Here is an 18,175-nt window from a genome sequence, read left to right as displayed (position 1 = left end):
GTAACACTTGGACGTTGCGGCTCTGGCTGGAGCCTAGGCATAGGCTTCAGAGCCCAAGCTCCAGCTGGAGCTGCAACTTCAAACACTGTCTGTAAAGCTATTTTTAGACCACTAGTGCAAGCCCCCTAGCTTGAGTCTGCCAATCAGGGCTGAGAGGCTTGCTCCTTAGTGCTGTGTACGCGTACCCCTTATAGCATTCGAGAGGATATATGTTCTTATAAATGGCCTAATAATAAACATAGGAGCTGATCTCACTCCCACTGAAATCAGTGCAAAACCCCAGTTGATTTCAGGCCTGCTCCTACTAAAGGCTGTGTTTTGTTTCCCCTAACCAGCAGGAGAAGTGCTGCTCTGTGCTGTCTCTGCTTCCCTCCCCACCTCCCCCATGGATCTGTTAATAACAATAGCCATAGTCTTACATACTTTATAGCACTTTTCATCTCAGTATCTTGAGATTTATGTCCTGTGTTTCTAATGCTTCAGGGCTTCAGCTGGTCATCTGGAGGGGTCCCTTCCCCCGCTCCCCTCCAAATGTATTCCGCGGTGGTTTATTTTTGTTTTTGTTTTTTTTATTGGGTTTCCTTCCTCTGAAACATCAGAGATGGCCACAGCTAGAAATGAGACACTGGATGGGATAAGCCAGGGCTCTGATACGTCACAGAGCATCTCTCTCTCTGGTGCTTGGCTGGCTGGTTCTTGCTCACCTGCTCAGGGTCTAACTGATTGCCATATGTGGAGTTGGGAAGGAGCTTCCCCCTTGTAGGATTGGTAGTGACATAGGGGGTGCTGTGGTGTGGAGGTAGGAGGTTTTGCCTTTGGCTGTGGTGCAGCTCAGGCCCTCCTATTCTCTACCTGTGGCATGTAATAGCTTAGTCTTCTGTAGGCTGTAATACTTCGGTATAATTTTGGTTGTTGAGTTTAGTGTGCAGGTGAGTGGTGACGGTTGCCTGTGATGGTGGTGAAGGTCAGACTAGATGATCTGGTGGTCCCTTCTGGCCTTAAGCTCTGTGTCTCTAAGCTCTTTTCAAAGTTGGGTAAGCATCATTAATTATTGCTATGTTCTAGATTGGTTAGAGAGAGATTTTCAAAAGCAATCAGTGGAATTAGGCACCCAATTCCCATTGAAAATCAGAGAGAGTTAGGTACCTATTCCCTTTGGAAACTCCCACCCTAAACGACTTGCCCAAGGTCACATTGTGGCAGCGGTAGAGTTGGGAACAGAGCCTTCCAGACTCCCCTCACCACTGGGAAATACTACTGATACTTTTTCTTGTAATCCAAACCACCAGTATGGGGGAGCAACCCAAACAACCGTTATAAGCAGAGCTGACAAAGTACTCTTCATCTCTACATTGTGACCCTGCACATGGTAAAATCCTAGCTCTTGGAAAGAAACCTTACATGTTTTTATTGTGTCGGATGTTTTTGATTGGCCTGGAAGAAAAACACAGAGGGTAAAATACAGCCCAGCTCTAAGCAGCCACAGACTCCCCCTAGTTTAACCGGGAGTTGCACCCGTTCATGTTAAATTCCATCCCCACTTCAGATGCTCTGGAGTTTGAACGCTGGAACTTATTGCCTGCACTAAATAGCAAGAGTGGTGTATATTCTTCTCCCAATATGCCTGCATTAATGTTAGCTATCTGTTTGCACTGGAGGAGAAGGACTGAGTGACTGTTTCCTGTTTTCTCCCTAATCTGCATGCACAATTCTGTGTTGCAGGTGTCTAAAACATTACTCCTGGGGGAATTCTGCACCACTGCATGTGCATGGAATTTATATCTCTTCTCCTCTTCCCCTCCCCCCCCCCCATTTCTTTGCTTCTCCACAGAAAATGGTGGGGAAGCAAAGGGAAGTTGTGCTGGGCTGTGTGTTGGGGATGCCTGTGGTTGTAGATTGGGGTGGCATTGCCTTCCCTCCCCCCCCCCAAACGGGTGTGGTGGGGCTAACAATGTCACCTGCCACTGTCACCCTTCCCCCCATTTCTGCCAGCACAGAGCTGCCCCCCTGAAGGAGGCTGTTTCTCCCTTCACTGACTCTGAATATGGAAGCCGCCTCCTGGGTCCTAGTGCCAGTCTGGCTCTCCTGTGTGCTGAGAGCCTTCCAACTTTCTGTACAACAGTGAATGCCTGCAGTGGGGCATAGTAAAAGGGGGAGGGAGATAGGTGGGAAGGAAGGAGGGTGAGATAGGGAAGGGAGAGGAGAGGGCAGGGGACAGTGGGGAAAGGAAGGAGGATGAGATAGGGAAGAGAAGGGGATAGAAAAATCGGGGTGGGGAGCAGGAGCCCAGCATGCACTGTGTTCCCTTAGCAGGAGCAGCAGCAGCCGGGGCTCCCCCTTAAGCAGGCCCATCAAACCCCCACCGTGATGAGCCCCACCCCTCTGCACCTTGACCCCAACCCCACCAAGACCCATTCTCCCAGCAACCGGACCCCTGAGCTGAGCCCCCCAGACCCCCTCCTGCTGAGCCCCAAACACCTTCACCTAGACTCCCCCTGCAGAGTCCATTGCCTCAGAACCCCTGAATGAGCCCCTGTGCATCCAGATCCCCTCTGCACCTGGACCCCCTACTGAGCTGCCCGCACCCAGATTGCCCCACACAGAACCCTCTTACCCCACACCTGATGTGCGTGGCGCAGAGAGGCAGGGCCCCAGGGTGTTTCTGGAGCAGCCATTGTCCTGGTGTCAGGGTCCGGTGCAGCCTCACCACCAAGTCTCTATCCTGGGAGACTAGGAGAGAGGGGAAGGGGCCTACAGGGTGATCTCCCACCTCCATGCAGCCAGGGGCTTGTGCTTCCCACTGCCATGCTGGTGGCTTCACATTTATTTACTGACAAAAAAACATTTGCAGAATTTTAAAATATTGTGCACATAATTTTTATTTTTTGGTGCACAATTCCTTCAGGAGTAAAAACATGCACAGGGAAATTTAGAGGCAGTTTTGAAAATTTGGTTTGTGACATTCACAGATCACCATAACTAAAACGATTACTTGATTTTAATAAGGTGAATTTATAGAATCAGCATATTGACCTAGCTTAGTCACCTTACTTTAAACTGTCCTGAATATTTTGAATAAAAAACATTTAGCTCAAATGGTGTGGAACATAGCAAATATTTGAATCCTGATTCAGACTTTCACAACTCTAAAATCCATTCAAGTGAAGACCACACATAAAGATTGTCCTGTGAACTCTAATCAGTTATATTTCAGTTGTCATTTATAGTTTATTTAGTAAAAAACCCTATTTATTCCACTGCTGTTTGATAGTAATGTTACAAGTCTCAAAGCTTTAATTATTGCAGATATAGGATTACATGTTTAATGTTGGCCATCTCACCAGGAAATTTCCATTGATTACTGGATGGCTTGTAGGCGATTAAATAGAACACATTGTATCATGAATTAATTAACAGTGACCTTATTTCTTTTGATTGGCTGGGATTTCCAGCTGTATTTGGCAGTCTGCATTAATTGGCAGAGGTAAAGTTCCTCTGGCATAATTGCTTCTCTGTACTGTAAATGTTTAGTATTGAATATCTTACAGTTCATATGTTTATGTAATCACAAACTGTAATCAGTTTTTCACTACATCTTGAACTGTACAACAGAACTTTATAGTGTCTGACAATGGCTTAATGCAAAGAATTTAATTCAGGCCTAGTCTACACTTAAAAATTAGGTCAACCTAGCTATGTTGCTCAGGGCTGTGAAAAATTTTGCACCCTGAATGGTGTAGTTACGTAGACATAATTCCTGCTGTAGATTCTTGCATTCTTCTCAACCTAGCTACTACATCTTGGAGACCCGGATTAACCACATCAGTGGAAAAACCCCTTCTGTTGATGTAGAAAGTGTCTATATTACAACGCTGCAGCTGTGCCACTGTATCAGCTGTAGTGTAGACGTGCCCTAAGAAAACGAAAGAATTAAAAACTAGCAACATAATTTAACACCCCTGAGCACATATATGTATGTGTGTGTGTATATTTATATATAAAATCACGCACAGGAAGGCCTGGTGTGCCATGGGGAGTTTGTTATTCTGATTGAAAATAATCATAACTTGGTTTTGTGTATATAAGAAGTGTTAGTTCATTGGATGTTAACAGTAACTCTGTATTACTTTTCAATTATGTCACTTAAAACATTTGTTTTCTTTTCCCACCTTTTGGTTGGTTATCACTGCACTATTGCCAGCCCCAAGCATTCAGAAGTAATGAATTGTGCCCCATAAAATCATGAGAAAATCACAGTACTTTCGCTAAAAGAAAAGGAGTACTTGTGGCACCTTAGAGACTAACAAATTCATTTGAGCATAAGCTTTCGTGAGCTACCGATTAAGTGAGCTATAGCTAATGAAAGCTTATGCTCAAATAAATTTGTTAGTCTCTAAGGTGCCACAAGTACTCCTTTTCTTTTTGCGAATACAGACTAACAGGGCTGCTACTCTGAAACCAGTACTTTCGCTGTTAATAGCTGTCTGCTTTCATAATACTTAAGGGCTCTGTGTACAAATGCAGCTAATGATTGCACCAGACCACAAATAATTAACAAAAAGAACTTTTCTGGTTTGATGTCCCACTTTTTCACAAAACACCAGACTTTCAGCAGTGAATACTGGTGTCTTGAGCAACCAAATAGAATGCAGGGATTGAACAGGATGCATCCTGCAATCCCTTTACAGGGAAATTATCCTCACCTGCCTTGTGTGGAATCTCTTGGCTGTGTTATGATAAATAGCTTCTCCATGACTTGGAGGCTGTTTGTAGGGTCTTCAGGAAGGCACCCTGGTGGGAGATTAACATAATCTATGACCTATTATTCTTCCTAATGGCCCTTCCCAGCCAGCCATCTAGACTGATTGCATTCTGCCCAGAGGGCATTCCCCAGCTGTAAACACATTTGGAATAGATGCATAGACAATATTCCTAACTTCATATACCAAAATGATACATACATACAAATAGGATAATCATATTCAGTGAATCATAACCTTTTCAATTATATCTTATATGACCTGTCTTGCATAAAATACATCATAGTTATGCCATAATCATAATAATAATACTATGAAGAATATGGGATTCAGTGTCACAAATACCATTACCTACTTAGTTAACACTTTAATATACCTCCTTTAAAATCTACATCATCACACTTAACAACTCTCTTTTTTTTAATGGACTAACTCTTAATTTGCTTGGCAACTAAGGAATTTCCTTCTGGTTTTGGCAGGATTGTTCCTTCATGTCTTAGTATTGTACATTGTGTATACTTTGCAGGTGTTTTGATGTTGGCCCAAACCTGAGTTCTCTTGTGATGACAGGAGACTGCCTTGCACTTGGTTCTACTGGTAGTATGGTGTTTTGAGAGTCAGTTCTGATATCTATCCATTGCTTATCGACCTGGGTTCCTTCCATATCCTGCTGATCAGATCTCACCATTCTTCACTCTAAGGGGTACTCAGGGTGGTGAGGTACCATACCACTACCTCCCGTTAGCGTGAAGTTGTCTGTTGTCTACAAATATATCAAGTGATAGTGAATAAAAATATATCAAGTGAATATATCACATATATCAAGTGATAGTTAATAAAAATATATCAAGTGATAGTGAATAAAAATATCGGAACCAAACAAATAAAACAAGTTTAGTCTCCAGAAGGCCTGTCATGATTTTAACTATCAGGTTAACGTCCTGTCTAGAGAAGTTTTATCTCACCCAAAGTTCTCTTCATCATCTTCAACCAGCATTGAGATTTTCTCATGAAGCAAAATTGCAGTCCTTTTGCATCCTCAGTGAAAGGTGCCTAGGTGTTTTCTCTGACCTCCAAATATAGTCAAGCGAACCTCTGAAGTGCACCCATCAGATAGGGTTCCCTCATTCCACAGCTCCTTTTCTCTTTCTATTAGATTTTTTTCCCTCTGAAGTTCTCAAAATCCTTAATTTATATTCAGTTCAGATTGATGATAGGTGAACCATTGTGAATGATAATACTCAATTTACATATAATCAGGTAGATGAATAAACATCTTTTGTCTAACAGAAAACCTGTTTCTCACCTTTACTTGTGCCTTATACATTGGTACAGACTCTAAGAACATATTTTCTGTGTGTGTGTGTGTGTATATATATATATACACACACGTGCTCGCACACTGAAAATATGTTACAGGTTATATGTTACAGGTTATATCAGGTTATATATATATATAGGTTATATAGATATATTTTTATATATATATATATATACACACACACACACACAAACTCCTTACATAGTATCTGAACATACACCTCACAGTGATACTAATAACCACTGTGACCCTGGCTTTCATTTGAGACCTCACATGACATTATTTGAACCAGAATGTACACAACAGAATCAGGATATTCCTGTAACCCCTTTGACAGTTGGCAGTTCTTGGCACACATCCACATCAAGCATTGTACCAGCTGCTATTAAGGCCTTCCATGGGAGTGTTTTTCCTTTTAAAAAATGGCTTGTCATATTTTCTTTGCTTTTTGCAGATTTCTTTAATACAGTCTTAGCAATGTTAACTGCTGATATGGTGTGTCTGAAGTGACACAGTTTAGGATGCCATGCCCACTGAATTCCTTCACTGCTGTGTACATGATAGGCACTGCAGTAGAGTCTGACAGTTCATCTAGTTCCCATCAGCGGTCTACAATAATGAGGTAGTTTTTGTAGTTCATGGTGAAAAAGTCCATTCCTAATTTGCTTCAAGATCTGTTGGGGATGCTGTGTATTTTCATTGTCTCTTTTTGCTGCGTGGCCTGCATTGCCCCACATGTATCAAAACAGCTCACCAGGTCTCTGAAATCCTTGGCCATGTTGTCCATTATATAGCATCTCTGGGTTTCTGGATTCAGACTTCTATCCAGAATGGCTCTGATGTTTTCTTGAAAGAGTTTCTGTTCTCTGTGATCTACGTATTAGGATTCGACTGCCTTTATATAGGAAACTGTCTTGGATGCTCATCTGATCTCAATAGTTCCAGTATTTTTGAGAAGAAGATGGTAGTTCTCCTCCGGTGTTTGGCCATCCTGACAGAACGATGGACGTGAGCACTTGTAAACCTTTGTCTTGTGTAGTTTGGTTTCTTCACAGGCTCTGTCCATCTCCTGCCTTGAAACTGAGACAGAAAGCATCAACCAAGTCAGTTATGTCTTTCTGTGTTTCTGTTAGGTTGAGTATCTCATTCTTGTTCAGTGGCCATAATTTCATGCTGCAAGACTGCTCTAGATAAGAACTCAGTTTTGCACATCTTAGTCCTTTCTTGTAGTATACATCTAAGCTGTAGGGTTCTGTAGACTTTCAGAAGTATGTGCTGAAGCTATTTTGGGATCACAAGCAGTAGCTTTTTTAAAATGCTGTCTAGTGATTTATGGTCATTTTCTACTCCATGATATCCCAACTTTGAACATACTGGATGAAATGTTCATGTGCAAACTATTGCAAGACACTCCTTTTCCATTTGAGCTTGTCTTTATTCCATTGGTGATAGTAATCTTGATGCAAAAGTGTCACTTTTGTCAGTTTTGTAGGAGTGATGCACCGTCTCACTGGCATCACATTGTCTGGTTGTCTCTTTGTTCACATAGTGGTATTTCAGGATGGGATAGTCAGTCTCTAACTCCTTGACACATGTGATGGCTGCATCATGTTGAAGTAACCATGTCCAGGCTGCATCTTTGTCCAGTAGTCACCACAGGAGTTCACACACATCTGAGATGCTTGGAAGAAATTTTGTCAGATAGCTTACAAATCCTAATAATCTCTGAACTGATTATATCTTCATCTGCTGAATCAGGGGGCCAAGTTGTAGCCCTTGGGAGGTCAGCAAGTGACCCATGTCTGGTGCTGCAGTGCCATCTTATTTTTATTTCATTTTAGGTTTATTTGCCTGGCTTTTTCTAGTAGACCGATGAGGTTATGCTTATGTTTATGATCTGCCACAGCCTCTGCCATGTGTCCCAGCATCCATATACCAGAATATCATCAGATACCACTCTGATCCCTGCTAGTCCTGTTAGTATGTCTTGCTGGCAATGTTGATATTCTTTTGCTTCAGCTTTGATCCCAAATGGCATTCTCAAACATCTGTTTCTTTCCCTTCCTTCTTTTTCCCACTCCTTTATTCACTTTCCCATTCCTCACCTCCCTCTAACCTTAACTTAAAACTAAAACCAACAATAGTAATAAAACATATAATAAACACAGCTTTGCCAGTTCTTCACCATGTGTTTGCTTACATGTTATAGCCTCATCCTCCACCCTTGAATTCAGTGGGACTACTCATTTTTTACAAGTGTTTGCAGAATCAGGGTTTTATGATGCCCATGTTAGGGGAAGGATGTAGTAAATAGCCAATTACAGAATGAAAGAGAAAATAGTCAAAACCAAATAGAAATGAAGTGAGAAAATGTACAAAGAAATATGTGTGTGCTTGGCTGTGTTTTATGTCTCTGTTCTCTCTAGCATTAAGCAGCTTGACAGATATGGTCAGCTGATACTTACAAATTCTACTGCAGCAGACTCTGGTGAATATAGTTGCTGGCTTCTTCTGTGTAATGGCTATAGCTGCAAGAAGGATGAGTCTAAAACTGGCTCAACGTACATCTTTTTCACAGGTAATGGATTAATTTGGTTTATAAACTGAAATGCCTGGGTTATCTGTCCACAAGGCAGGATTAGCATATTCATTTCCATTTTCCTATCCATATCCATTTCATGATCTGTATCCAGATGTTGTTCCCTAGTGGATACCAAGGGATACATTACTGGTGGAGTGAGCAGGAAATTAAGCAAATAATTAACAATAATGTGATTTGTGTGTCTACTTCCCTGTGCTTTACTCTAAATATATATCCAAAACCATGTCTAGGGAAGCAGAAAGTGCATCGTTTGCAAAAATCAGATACAATATTCTAATTTTGGAATCTGCAATAAAACTTTAACAATGCAGGAGTCCATCCCTCTTGTTTTATTTCCTTCTGAAAAAACTTTTGCGGGAGAAAATAAAGTAACATGTTAAGGCGCATCTTCTCATGACATTCTAATGCGAATATGCATTTCCCCCATGCATATTACATTCCCAGGGTGGAATCCTGGCCCCATTGAAGTCAGGATTTCACACAAGTTTTTTGCATCTCACACATTAGCCTTATAAGATGAGCCACTACTGTAAATATATGTACTAGCCCACAAAGCTTGAAGTTAACCGCTGTCCTCGTACTTAGATATTAATGGTGGTTGTTAGGGCTGTTGATTAATCACAGTTAACTCATGCGATTAACTCAAAAACTAATTGTGATTAATCAGAGTTTTACTGGCAATAGAATACCAGTAGAAATGTATTAAATATTTTGGATGTTTTTCTGCATTTTCACATATATTGTACTCTGTGTTGTAATTGAAATCAAAGTATATATTTTTGATTACAAATATTTGCACTGTAAAAATGATAAAAGAAATAGTATTTTTCAATTCACCTCATACTAGTACTGCAATCTTTGTCGTGAAAGTGTAAGTTACAAATGTAAATTTTTTTTTGTTACATAACTGCACTCAAAACCAAAACAATGTAAAATTTCAGAGCCTATATGTCCACTCAGTCCTTCTTCTTGTTCAGGCAATTGCTAAGACAAACAAATTTGTTTACATTTACAGGAGATAATGCTGCCCTCTTCTTATTTAAAATGTCACCAGAAAGTGAGAACAGGCATTTGCATTGCACTTTTGTAGCTGGTATTGCAAGGCGTTTACGTGCCAGATATGCTAAAAATTCATATGCCTCTTTATGCTTTGGCCTCTATTCCAGAGGACATGCTTCCATGCTGATGACACTCGTTTAAAAAAAAATGCATTAATTAAATTTGTTCCTGAACTCCTTGGGGAGAATTGTATGTCCCTTCTCTGTTTTACCTGCATTCTGCCATATAGTTCATGTTATAGCAGTCTCAGATGATGACCCAGCACATGTTCATTTTAAGAACACTTTCACTGCAGATTTGACAAAACACAAAGAAGGTACCAATGTGAGATTTCTAAAGATAGCTACAGCACTTGACCCAAGGTTTAAGAATCTGAAGTGCCGTCCAAAATCGGATAGTGACGAGGTGTGGAGCATGCTTTCAGAAGTCTTAAAAGAGCAATACTCCAATGAAGAAACTACAGAACCTGAACCACCAAAAAAGAAAATCAACCTTCTGCTGGTGGCATCTGACTCAGATAATGAAAATGAACGTGCATCGATCCGCACTGCTTTGGATTGTTACCAAGCAGAACCTGTCATCAGCATGGCTCCTCGAGTGGTGGTTGAAGCATGAAGGGACATATGAATCTTAAGTGCATCTGGCATGTAAATATCTTCCAGCGTCAGCTACAACAGTGCCATGAGAATGCCTGTTGTGATAAATTAAGGGGGTGGGGGAATAGCCCCTGTTTATGAACACCCAGCCAGCCAGTTAGCTGTAAAATCCCTCTTGGTGTCTATTCTCTGCTTGCTTTACCTGTAAAGGGTTAACAAGCCTACAGGTAAAAGAAAAGGAGTGGGTACCTGACCAAGGAAAAACAGCCAAATGCCATTCAGTGGACTGAGAAGTGTCAGACAGCCTTTAACCAGCTTAAGATGGCCCTTACGTCTGACCCTGTACTGAGGGCCCCTAACTTTGACCAACCATTCGTCGTAACCACAGATGCGTCCGTGCATGGTGTAGGAGCAGTTTTAATGCAGGAAGGACCAGATCAGCAATTCCATCCTGTCATGTTTCGCAGCAAAAAACTGTCTGGGAGGGAAAGCCACTGGTCAGTCTCTGAAAAAGGATGTTACACCATTGTGTATGCTCTGGAGAAGCTACGTCCGTACGTTTGGGGGCGGGGGTTCCACCTGCAGACTGACCATGCTGAAGTGGCTTCACACAGCGAAAGAGACAAAGGCCTGGTCTACACTGGGGGCCGGGGGGATCTATCTAAGATACGCAACTTCAGCTACGAGAATAGCATAGCTGAAATCGACGTATCTTAGATCGACTTAGAATCACTTACTTCGCATCCTCGCGGCGCAGGATCGACGGCCGCCGCTCCTCTGTCGACTCTGCTTCCGCCTCTCGCCCTGGTGGAGTTTCGGAGTTGACAGCAGAGCGATCGGGGATAGATTTATCGCATCAACACTAGACACGATAAATCGATCCCTGATAGATGGATCTAGTGTAGACGTGGCCTAACAAAAAACTTATTTGATGGAGTTTAGCTCTCCAAGGCTTCAATTTTAAAATACAGTACATTTCAGGAGTCTCTAACAAGGTGGCTGATGCACTCTCCCAGAAAGGTTTCCCAGAAATTAGCCGGGTAAAAATGTCTCTGCAATCTAAGTAAGTGTAGGCCTTGAAATGTAAAAAGTACTGTTTAGTTCTTCATGTAATTATTAGTAAAATTAGAGGTGCATGAATCTTATTAACTCTGTTTCCTAGACCTCCAGGAAGAAATCCCAGCCGATGTGGACCCGATCTGAACCAGGCTGGCCAGCACTGTCTGTAATTTGGGGGGCATTTGATAAATGAAGGGGGGGCAGTTTATGAACACCCAGCCAGCCAGTTAGCTGTAAAATCTCTCTTGGTGTCTGTTTTCTCCTTGCTTTACCGATAAAGGGTTAACAAGCCCACAGGTAAAAGAAAAGGAGTGGGCATCTGACCGAAAGAGCCAATGGGAAGGCTAGAACTTTTAAATTTGGGAAAGAAACTTTCCCTTTGTCTGTTGTTCTCTGGAGAAGGAGACATGGAGCAGCAATGCTATGTAAGGCTTGAACCACGTGTGAACATTCATCTTCCATACCTAGAAGAAATTATTTGGATAGGGAATGTTTAGACAGACGCAATCAGGTTTATTTTTTATTTTGGCTTCTGGATTCCCTCTGTGCTAACCCCAGATGCTTTTGTTTGCTTATAACCTTTAAGCTGAACCCCCAAGAAAGCTATTTTGGGTGCTTGATACTTGGAATTGCTCTTTTAAAATCTAGCAAAAGCCCAAGTTCCAGATGTATTTTCTTTCTTTTTGTTTTAAATAAAATTTGCCTTTTTTTAAGAACAGGATTGGATTTTTGGTGTCCTAAGAGGTCTGTGCATATGCTTTTTAATTAGCTGGTGGCAACAACTAATTTCCTTTGTTTTCTTTCTCATCTCTTCCCCAGAGGGGGGTGAAAGGGCTTGAGGGTAACCCACAGAGAGGAATTCCCCTAGTGCTCCTTCCTGGGTCCAAGGATTTTTTTTTTTTTTTTGCATTTGGGTGGTGGCAGCGTTTACCAAGCCAAGGTCAGAGAAAAGCTGTAACCTTGGGAGTTTAATACAAGCCTGGCGTGGCACATATTAATTTTTAGAATCCTTGCAGGCCCTCACCTTCTGCACTAGAGGTGACAGAGTGGGGATTCAGCCTTGACACCTGTTCTCACTTTCAGGTGACATTGCAAACAAGAAGCAGGCAGCATTATCTCCTGCAAATGTAAACAAACTTGTTTGTCTGAGTGATTGGCTGAACAAGAAGTAGGACTGAGTGGATTTGCAGGCTCTAAAATTTTACAGAGTTTTATTTTTGAATGCAGTTTTTTTTTACCCAGCGCTACATTTGTAAGTTCAACTTTCATGATAAAGAGATTGCACTACAGTACTTGTATTAGGTGAATTGAAAAATACTATTTCTTTTGTTTTTTTACAGTGCAAATACGTGTAATTAAAATAAATATAAAGTGAGCGCTGTACACTTTTTGTATTCTGTGTTGTAATTGAAATAAATATATTTGAAAATGTAGAAAACACCCCAAAATATTTAAATAAGTGATATTCTATTATAGTTTAACAGTGCAATTAATCGAGATTATTTTTTTTAATCTCTTGACAGCCGTAGTTTTTATGCAAGTCAAATAACAGTCTAGTATTATTACCTAGTACACTGTTAGTGATTAATGCAAATGGTTAATTTATTATCCTAATGGGAAACATTAGGAATGATAAAAACAAACTTTGCAGCCTGATTAGAGCTAAACCAGTTTTAGCTGACAAATGCTTCAGTGTTATAGCATAAGATGACTAAGATAAGATTGTTTGTAATAAGGTTCAGAAATAAGTTGGAGCCATGGGATTGTATGGAAGCCATTTATCGAAACAACCTTGGAACACTGACTTCTCTTTCTTTTCAAAAGGTTGGAATAATCAGATAAGCCACCTTACAACATAGTGTTCAGGCTGGAAATTTTAAGGAGTTTAAGAATTGCATTTATAAGCAATATGTCAACATATTAGAATACTGCTTGTTTTTGATGACTTAACAGCACTAAAATGTTTGAATTGTTTAGTTACATAGAGTCTAAAAACAATTAAGTATTTCAAAGTCTGTATCTACAATCTTAGGTATTTCCAAGGAACCTTCCTGCTGGTACCCAAGCACAATACAAAATAAAATGCTGTCAGAGGCCATAATAAAACTCCTGGTGTTTTTCTACTTTCCCCTTTGAAAAAGGGTGGATGAATTTAAGTAGAGCCAGATAACTCATTAGGACTTTTTTGTGTAATTCTGCATAGTTTCAAAAGCTGATCCCAAAATTGTTGATGGCCTTTTTTTCTTTTTTTTAAAGATATAATCCCTCCCCCCATTTTATGAAACAGGCAAAGAAGGCTACATTCCTTTTTTTTGTAAATGTAGTGATTAAAGCCAAACTGCATATTAGTTTGTCCAAGTCAGACATGTTTTTACTTTTTTAAAAAAACAAGTCCATGGTGACAGATTTAATTAATTGTAAAGTTTGTTAAAATGATTGTTGCCAGATATTTTGGACACAGAAATAAATGTCTGCTAATGCAAAATCTGAACTTAATTATTAGTAAATTTCTCCTCCCTTATGTTCATTTTTTATATATTAGAAGACCATTTACATTTAATTTTTTTCTGATATGAATAGCTAAATATTTTATTGCATTACTTTCTTATATAGATAAAGGGGAGCTCTTTGTACCTACTTCCAGTTATTTCGAGATTGTCTACCTGAACCCAGATAAACCAGCAGTAATCCCTTGCAGAGTGACCATCCCATCAGCAAAAGTAACTCTGCACAGGGAGTTTCCAGCAGAAGAAATCAAAACAGATGGAACTAACATTATCTATGATGTGAAGAAGGGTTTTATCTATCAGCACCCCACCTCTGACCATATAGGAGTGGTCTATTGTAGAGCAGAATCACAGGGAGCACCTCAGATTTCCATCAAGTATCAATTACTGTATGTGGAAGGTAAGATGAATGATTACCATAGATTTACATTCAAGCCCACTTCTCTTGCTGGAGTTGCTTATAGGGCAACATTTCAAATGTGAATTTGAAAAAAAAACCCGAAACCCTAATTTTAATTATGGAATTTTGCAAATTGTCTGATTTTTTTTTAAAATAAAAATGTACTTTTCAAATTAAATCCGTTTGTAGAACATCTTGCCAGAATTTATGCTAATATAGGAAAGCATAAGGCTTATATTATTAAGTTAAAAACTAGGTGCACACTTGTAAACCATTTTATTGTGGCAGGATAGGAACCTGTGGTGCATAATAAATTCCAGCAGCAACTGGAGCTAAAGAGGATAATAGAGAATGTGGAAGAGCCAAGATAAATCAAAGCAAAACTTGTTAACATTTTTATTGATTTGGGACATTTATTTCCTGCCTCCCACCCACACCTTTCATTCAGTTCCTAGTGGTCCACCATCAACAACAATTGTGGCATCATCCAACAAAGCAGAAGGTGGTGACAACGTTAATGTTCTCTGTATAGTCCTTGGGGAACCAGACATAGAAGTAGAATTCAGTTGGAAGTACCCAGGGGAAGAGGTAAGACACACAATTCTAACTTGGAAGTGCATTTTTTTTTCTTAATAAGAGTAAACTCTCATAATACAACATTTTAAATACCAGTCAGTCTTTTCTAGCTGGGGAAGGCAAGGTGGATCAGAGTGCATTGTTCAGCTCTAGACATCAGCAAAGCAAGCACGTGCTCGGGGCGGCACAATTCCAGGGGCGGCGTCATTCCAGCCATCCTCTTTTTTGGCTTGGGAAGTTGCACTCTCGGAGCTTAGGGCGGCAAAAAACCTAGAGCCGGCCCTGGTAGTAAGGTCATATTAGGAGGAACCAACATACAATCTCGTTGATTTTCAGCCCATTTTCCTCAGTGAGGGCACAAAGTTAGTTGTAGAAATGCTCTCTAACCTGAGAGCTGTATCTGGGATGGTAAAATCAAGCTGGTGAGGTATGATGGGAAACAGTGAACACTTACCTGGTCACCAACTTCTCACAAACAAGAAGTGATTTGTCCCTTGCTTAAGAAATTCTCTTGATGATGGCAGTCATCATTCTCCTTTGGGGAAAAATTATGATATGGTGAAGCATAGTTGCATCGAGAATTTTTTGCTGTTCTTTGTATGTTGCATTGGATCATATCAAAAGCTTCTATGAGGAGCTACCACTGAAGAGCCATTTGGAAACTTTTGTGCTGTTGGTGGTGGTCATGGTGGTTCTCACGTGGAGCCTATTACATGTTTGTGCCATTTACTGCGAGGTTCAATTCAACAAACTCACTTTGATCTCCGTAGTCCTAGCATTGGAGGATATTTATGTTATCAGTAAGTACTCTTCTCCTTCTGTACCACGCTGACAGTCGACAATAGCTTTACACTTGCAAACCTGCCCTTGGTTTGAACTTCAGGTGGCAGGATGTTCTGGCAGTAATTTCCTCCACTGGTCTCATCACCCTGGCCATGAGGTCCAAGAGTTAAACACAGTTGGTACATAAGTGTAAATGATACTGATGCCTCTCTGGCACGATCAGTATGTGATGAATTTAAGCTTCTATAAGGAAAAATAAAAGTTCTCCAAAGAAAACATCCTAAATATAAGCAGCTACAGTGCTAGGCATAGTTTGCAGATTGACAAGTGCATGAATTTATCACTCTTGCTGTATATGGACGGTCGTGGTCAGCATGCATCCATCCATCTACTGCAACAAACAGTTTTGCTTACAGCGGTTATACTGGAACTGGAAGGGAACGATCCTGTTGTCAGTTTTCTGCCCAAGAAGAATGAATGTTATGGATGTGTCTCAGTAGCTCTGTGATTTATGTGGCATTGAGGTTTACACTTCTAGCAAGGTTAACAATGTATCATATTGTCTTAGTCAAATATTTAGTAACTTTTGGCAAAGGAACTATTTTAAGTGCAAACTTTTTGAATTGTTTTCCTTGAATTCTTTCTTTCTTTCTTCTTTTGAGAACCACAGTCCCTACAACCTCCAGTGTTTTCAGGGCTAGGGCAGTTTAACAATGTTCTTCCCATTATTTGATATTCACTGTGTTTTCTGTAAGAAAAAGCCACCAGAACTGTTGAGTTCCATCAGATCTCTCCTCCTACCGGCCTGCCCAGTTTCTGCAAAGCACACAGGGCATATTGGGCTCAGATCAGGGGAGTTGAGAGAGGTTGTGAGGGCACAGAAAAGAAGTGGGGCTCAGCCCTGCTTCTCAGAGTCCTCATTTCTTCCACCTTCTCAGAACTCTATGACTGCTGCCTCATGCATCTTTTATAAATAGGTACTGATCTATATTGAACTTTGTTGAATGGAGAGAAAGGGCAGAATGTGGAGGAGCAGGTGAGTGGGTGGAAGATGTGAAGGAATGGGGCTGGCTGGGGAAGGATACTGAGAGGATACTATCAACATCATTAGCTGTCCAGGCGGAGAAATAGCTAATAAAATAACTGGAAAATTCTTCCAAACTAAAACTTGATTGGATTTGAGTTAAGGTTGCTCTAGTACAAATCCAACAACTGAGGCATGTGAATGATAGCTGGCTTATCTGGTGTTTTCCTGGAATTTTTTGTAATTGTAGTTGTGGAATTTGCACTTGGGCAACCTTAAGTGCTCATCAACTCTTAAAACTTCTATCTGTTTATATTTCTCAGGGATGTAATATTTTTGCTGACAAGTAAGTAGGAGGTAGTTAATGAAGAGACTCTCAAGTAGGCTTGGAAGCATTAGATTTTTATCAGTAAATGTCAGTAGACGTTGATTTCACCATACACACACAAACCGACAAAAATATTTCCATCAATAATAATTAAAATTTCCAGATAGGAAAAGTAAGAAATGCTGAGAACTTCTTAAGGTTTGATTTAACAGTATTTACTTTGTATATTTTGACATGTGATATTGACAGTTTGCTTGTTAACGGTTATAGAGCTTTTGAACTCTTTGAATCTCAACACCTACTGTTGTTAAATGTTTGAGATCCCCTCATTATCTGACTCCATAAATTCCCACAACTGTGAAAATTTAAAATCAATAACAACTAAAAAAAAAGCTTAAAAATAAACATCGCTACTATCTGCTGAAATTATTAAAAAAATCAAATTCTGCCAACCCTACTTACAGTATTTTCTAGCTGAGATTATTCATTTTGCAATGTTATTGCTGATGTAAGAATCTGCCAGTTAGCAGTTAACAGGTGACGTGCTCTTAACTAATAATTGATGACTGGCTTGATTGACTTGTTGAGAGTAGCCTGGGTAACTGACTAGACAACTTCTTAGACACTAGACAGACTAGACAGCTTCTTAGACACTGGCTCCTCTTTCCTGTGCATACGTGCAGATTGGACTCTCTTTGGCTAATGTACTGGTCTTTGCCCACCATGACAGTTGACAGCTGACACCGTATTCATCAAGAACTGCTTTTAGCAGTTTTTCTCCTATTAAACTAATCTGAAGGTGAATATGATGTCCTGAGGTCCTGTATAAATAATCTTGGCATTTGTAAATGGCTACTAAATTAACACTAGAAAGAGACACTGTCTATTCTTAATTTATATGTGATACATCTTACTTTCCTTCCAAAGGTGCCTCACTCTTATGGAAGAGAGAGCATACACTTTAAACATGTTTGGGTTTCATTTTCTTTACTTTTTGGCGTAAACATACTGCAGAGCTTGAAGATATTTTCATTTCCTACCAGGTTCGTCCTGGTTGCTATGGTAGCACAAGCCAACATGGTTAAAGTTTTGTTTCCAGCATTGTGGATGCAAACAGAAAAAGCTATTGCTGTCTAGACATTTACATTGTAATCCGACAG

The 18,175-nt window shown here is 40.3% G+C and overlaps 1 protein-coding gene across 1 annotated transcript in view; it reads left to right on the top strand.

Annotated features, from left to right (window-relative positions):
- Nucleotides 1-18,175, top strand: part of PDGFRL (platelet derived growth factor receptor like) — a 48,343-nt gene that overhangs the window by 28,309 nt on the left and 1,859 nt on the right. Inside the window, exons 3-5 of the mRNA XM_084627583.1 lie at nucleotides 8,508-8,659; nucleotides 14,011-14,304; nucleotides 14,753-14,892. Coding sequence (XP_084483709.1) covers nucleotides 8,508-8,659; nucleotides 14,011-14,304; nucleotides 14,753-14,892 — 586 coding nt within the window. The remainder of the gene's footprint in view (nucleotides 1-8,507; nucleotides 8,660-14,010; nucleotides 14,305-14,752; nucleotides 14,893-18,175) is intronic.

This window comes from Lepidochelys olivacea (genome assembly GCF_965140295.1).
Source record: "Lepidochelys olivacea isolate rLepOli2 genome assembly, chromosome: 4".
In the NCBI taxonomy this organism is placed as follows: domain Eukaryota; kingdom Metazoa; phylum Chordata; order Testudines; family Cheloniidae; genus Lepidochelys; species Lepidochelys olivacea.
Note: the sequence above shows the minus strand (reverse complement) of the source record. Positions and strands in the feature narration are given on the sequence as shown.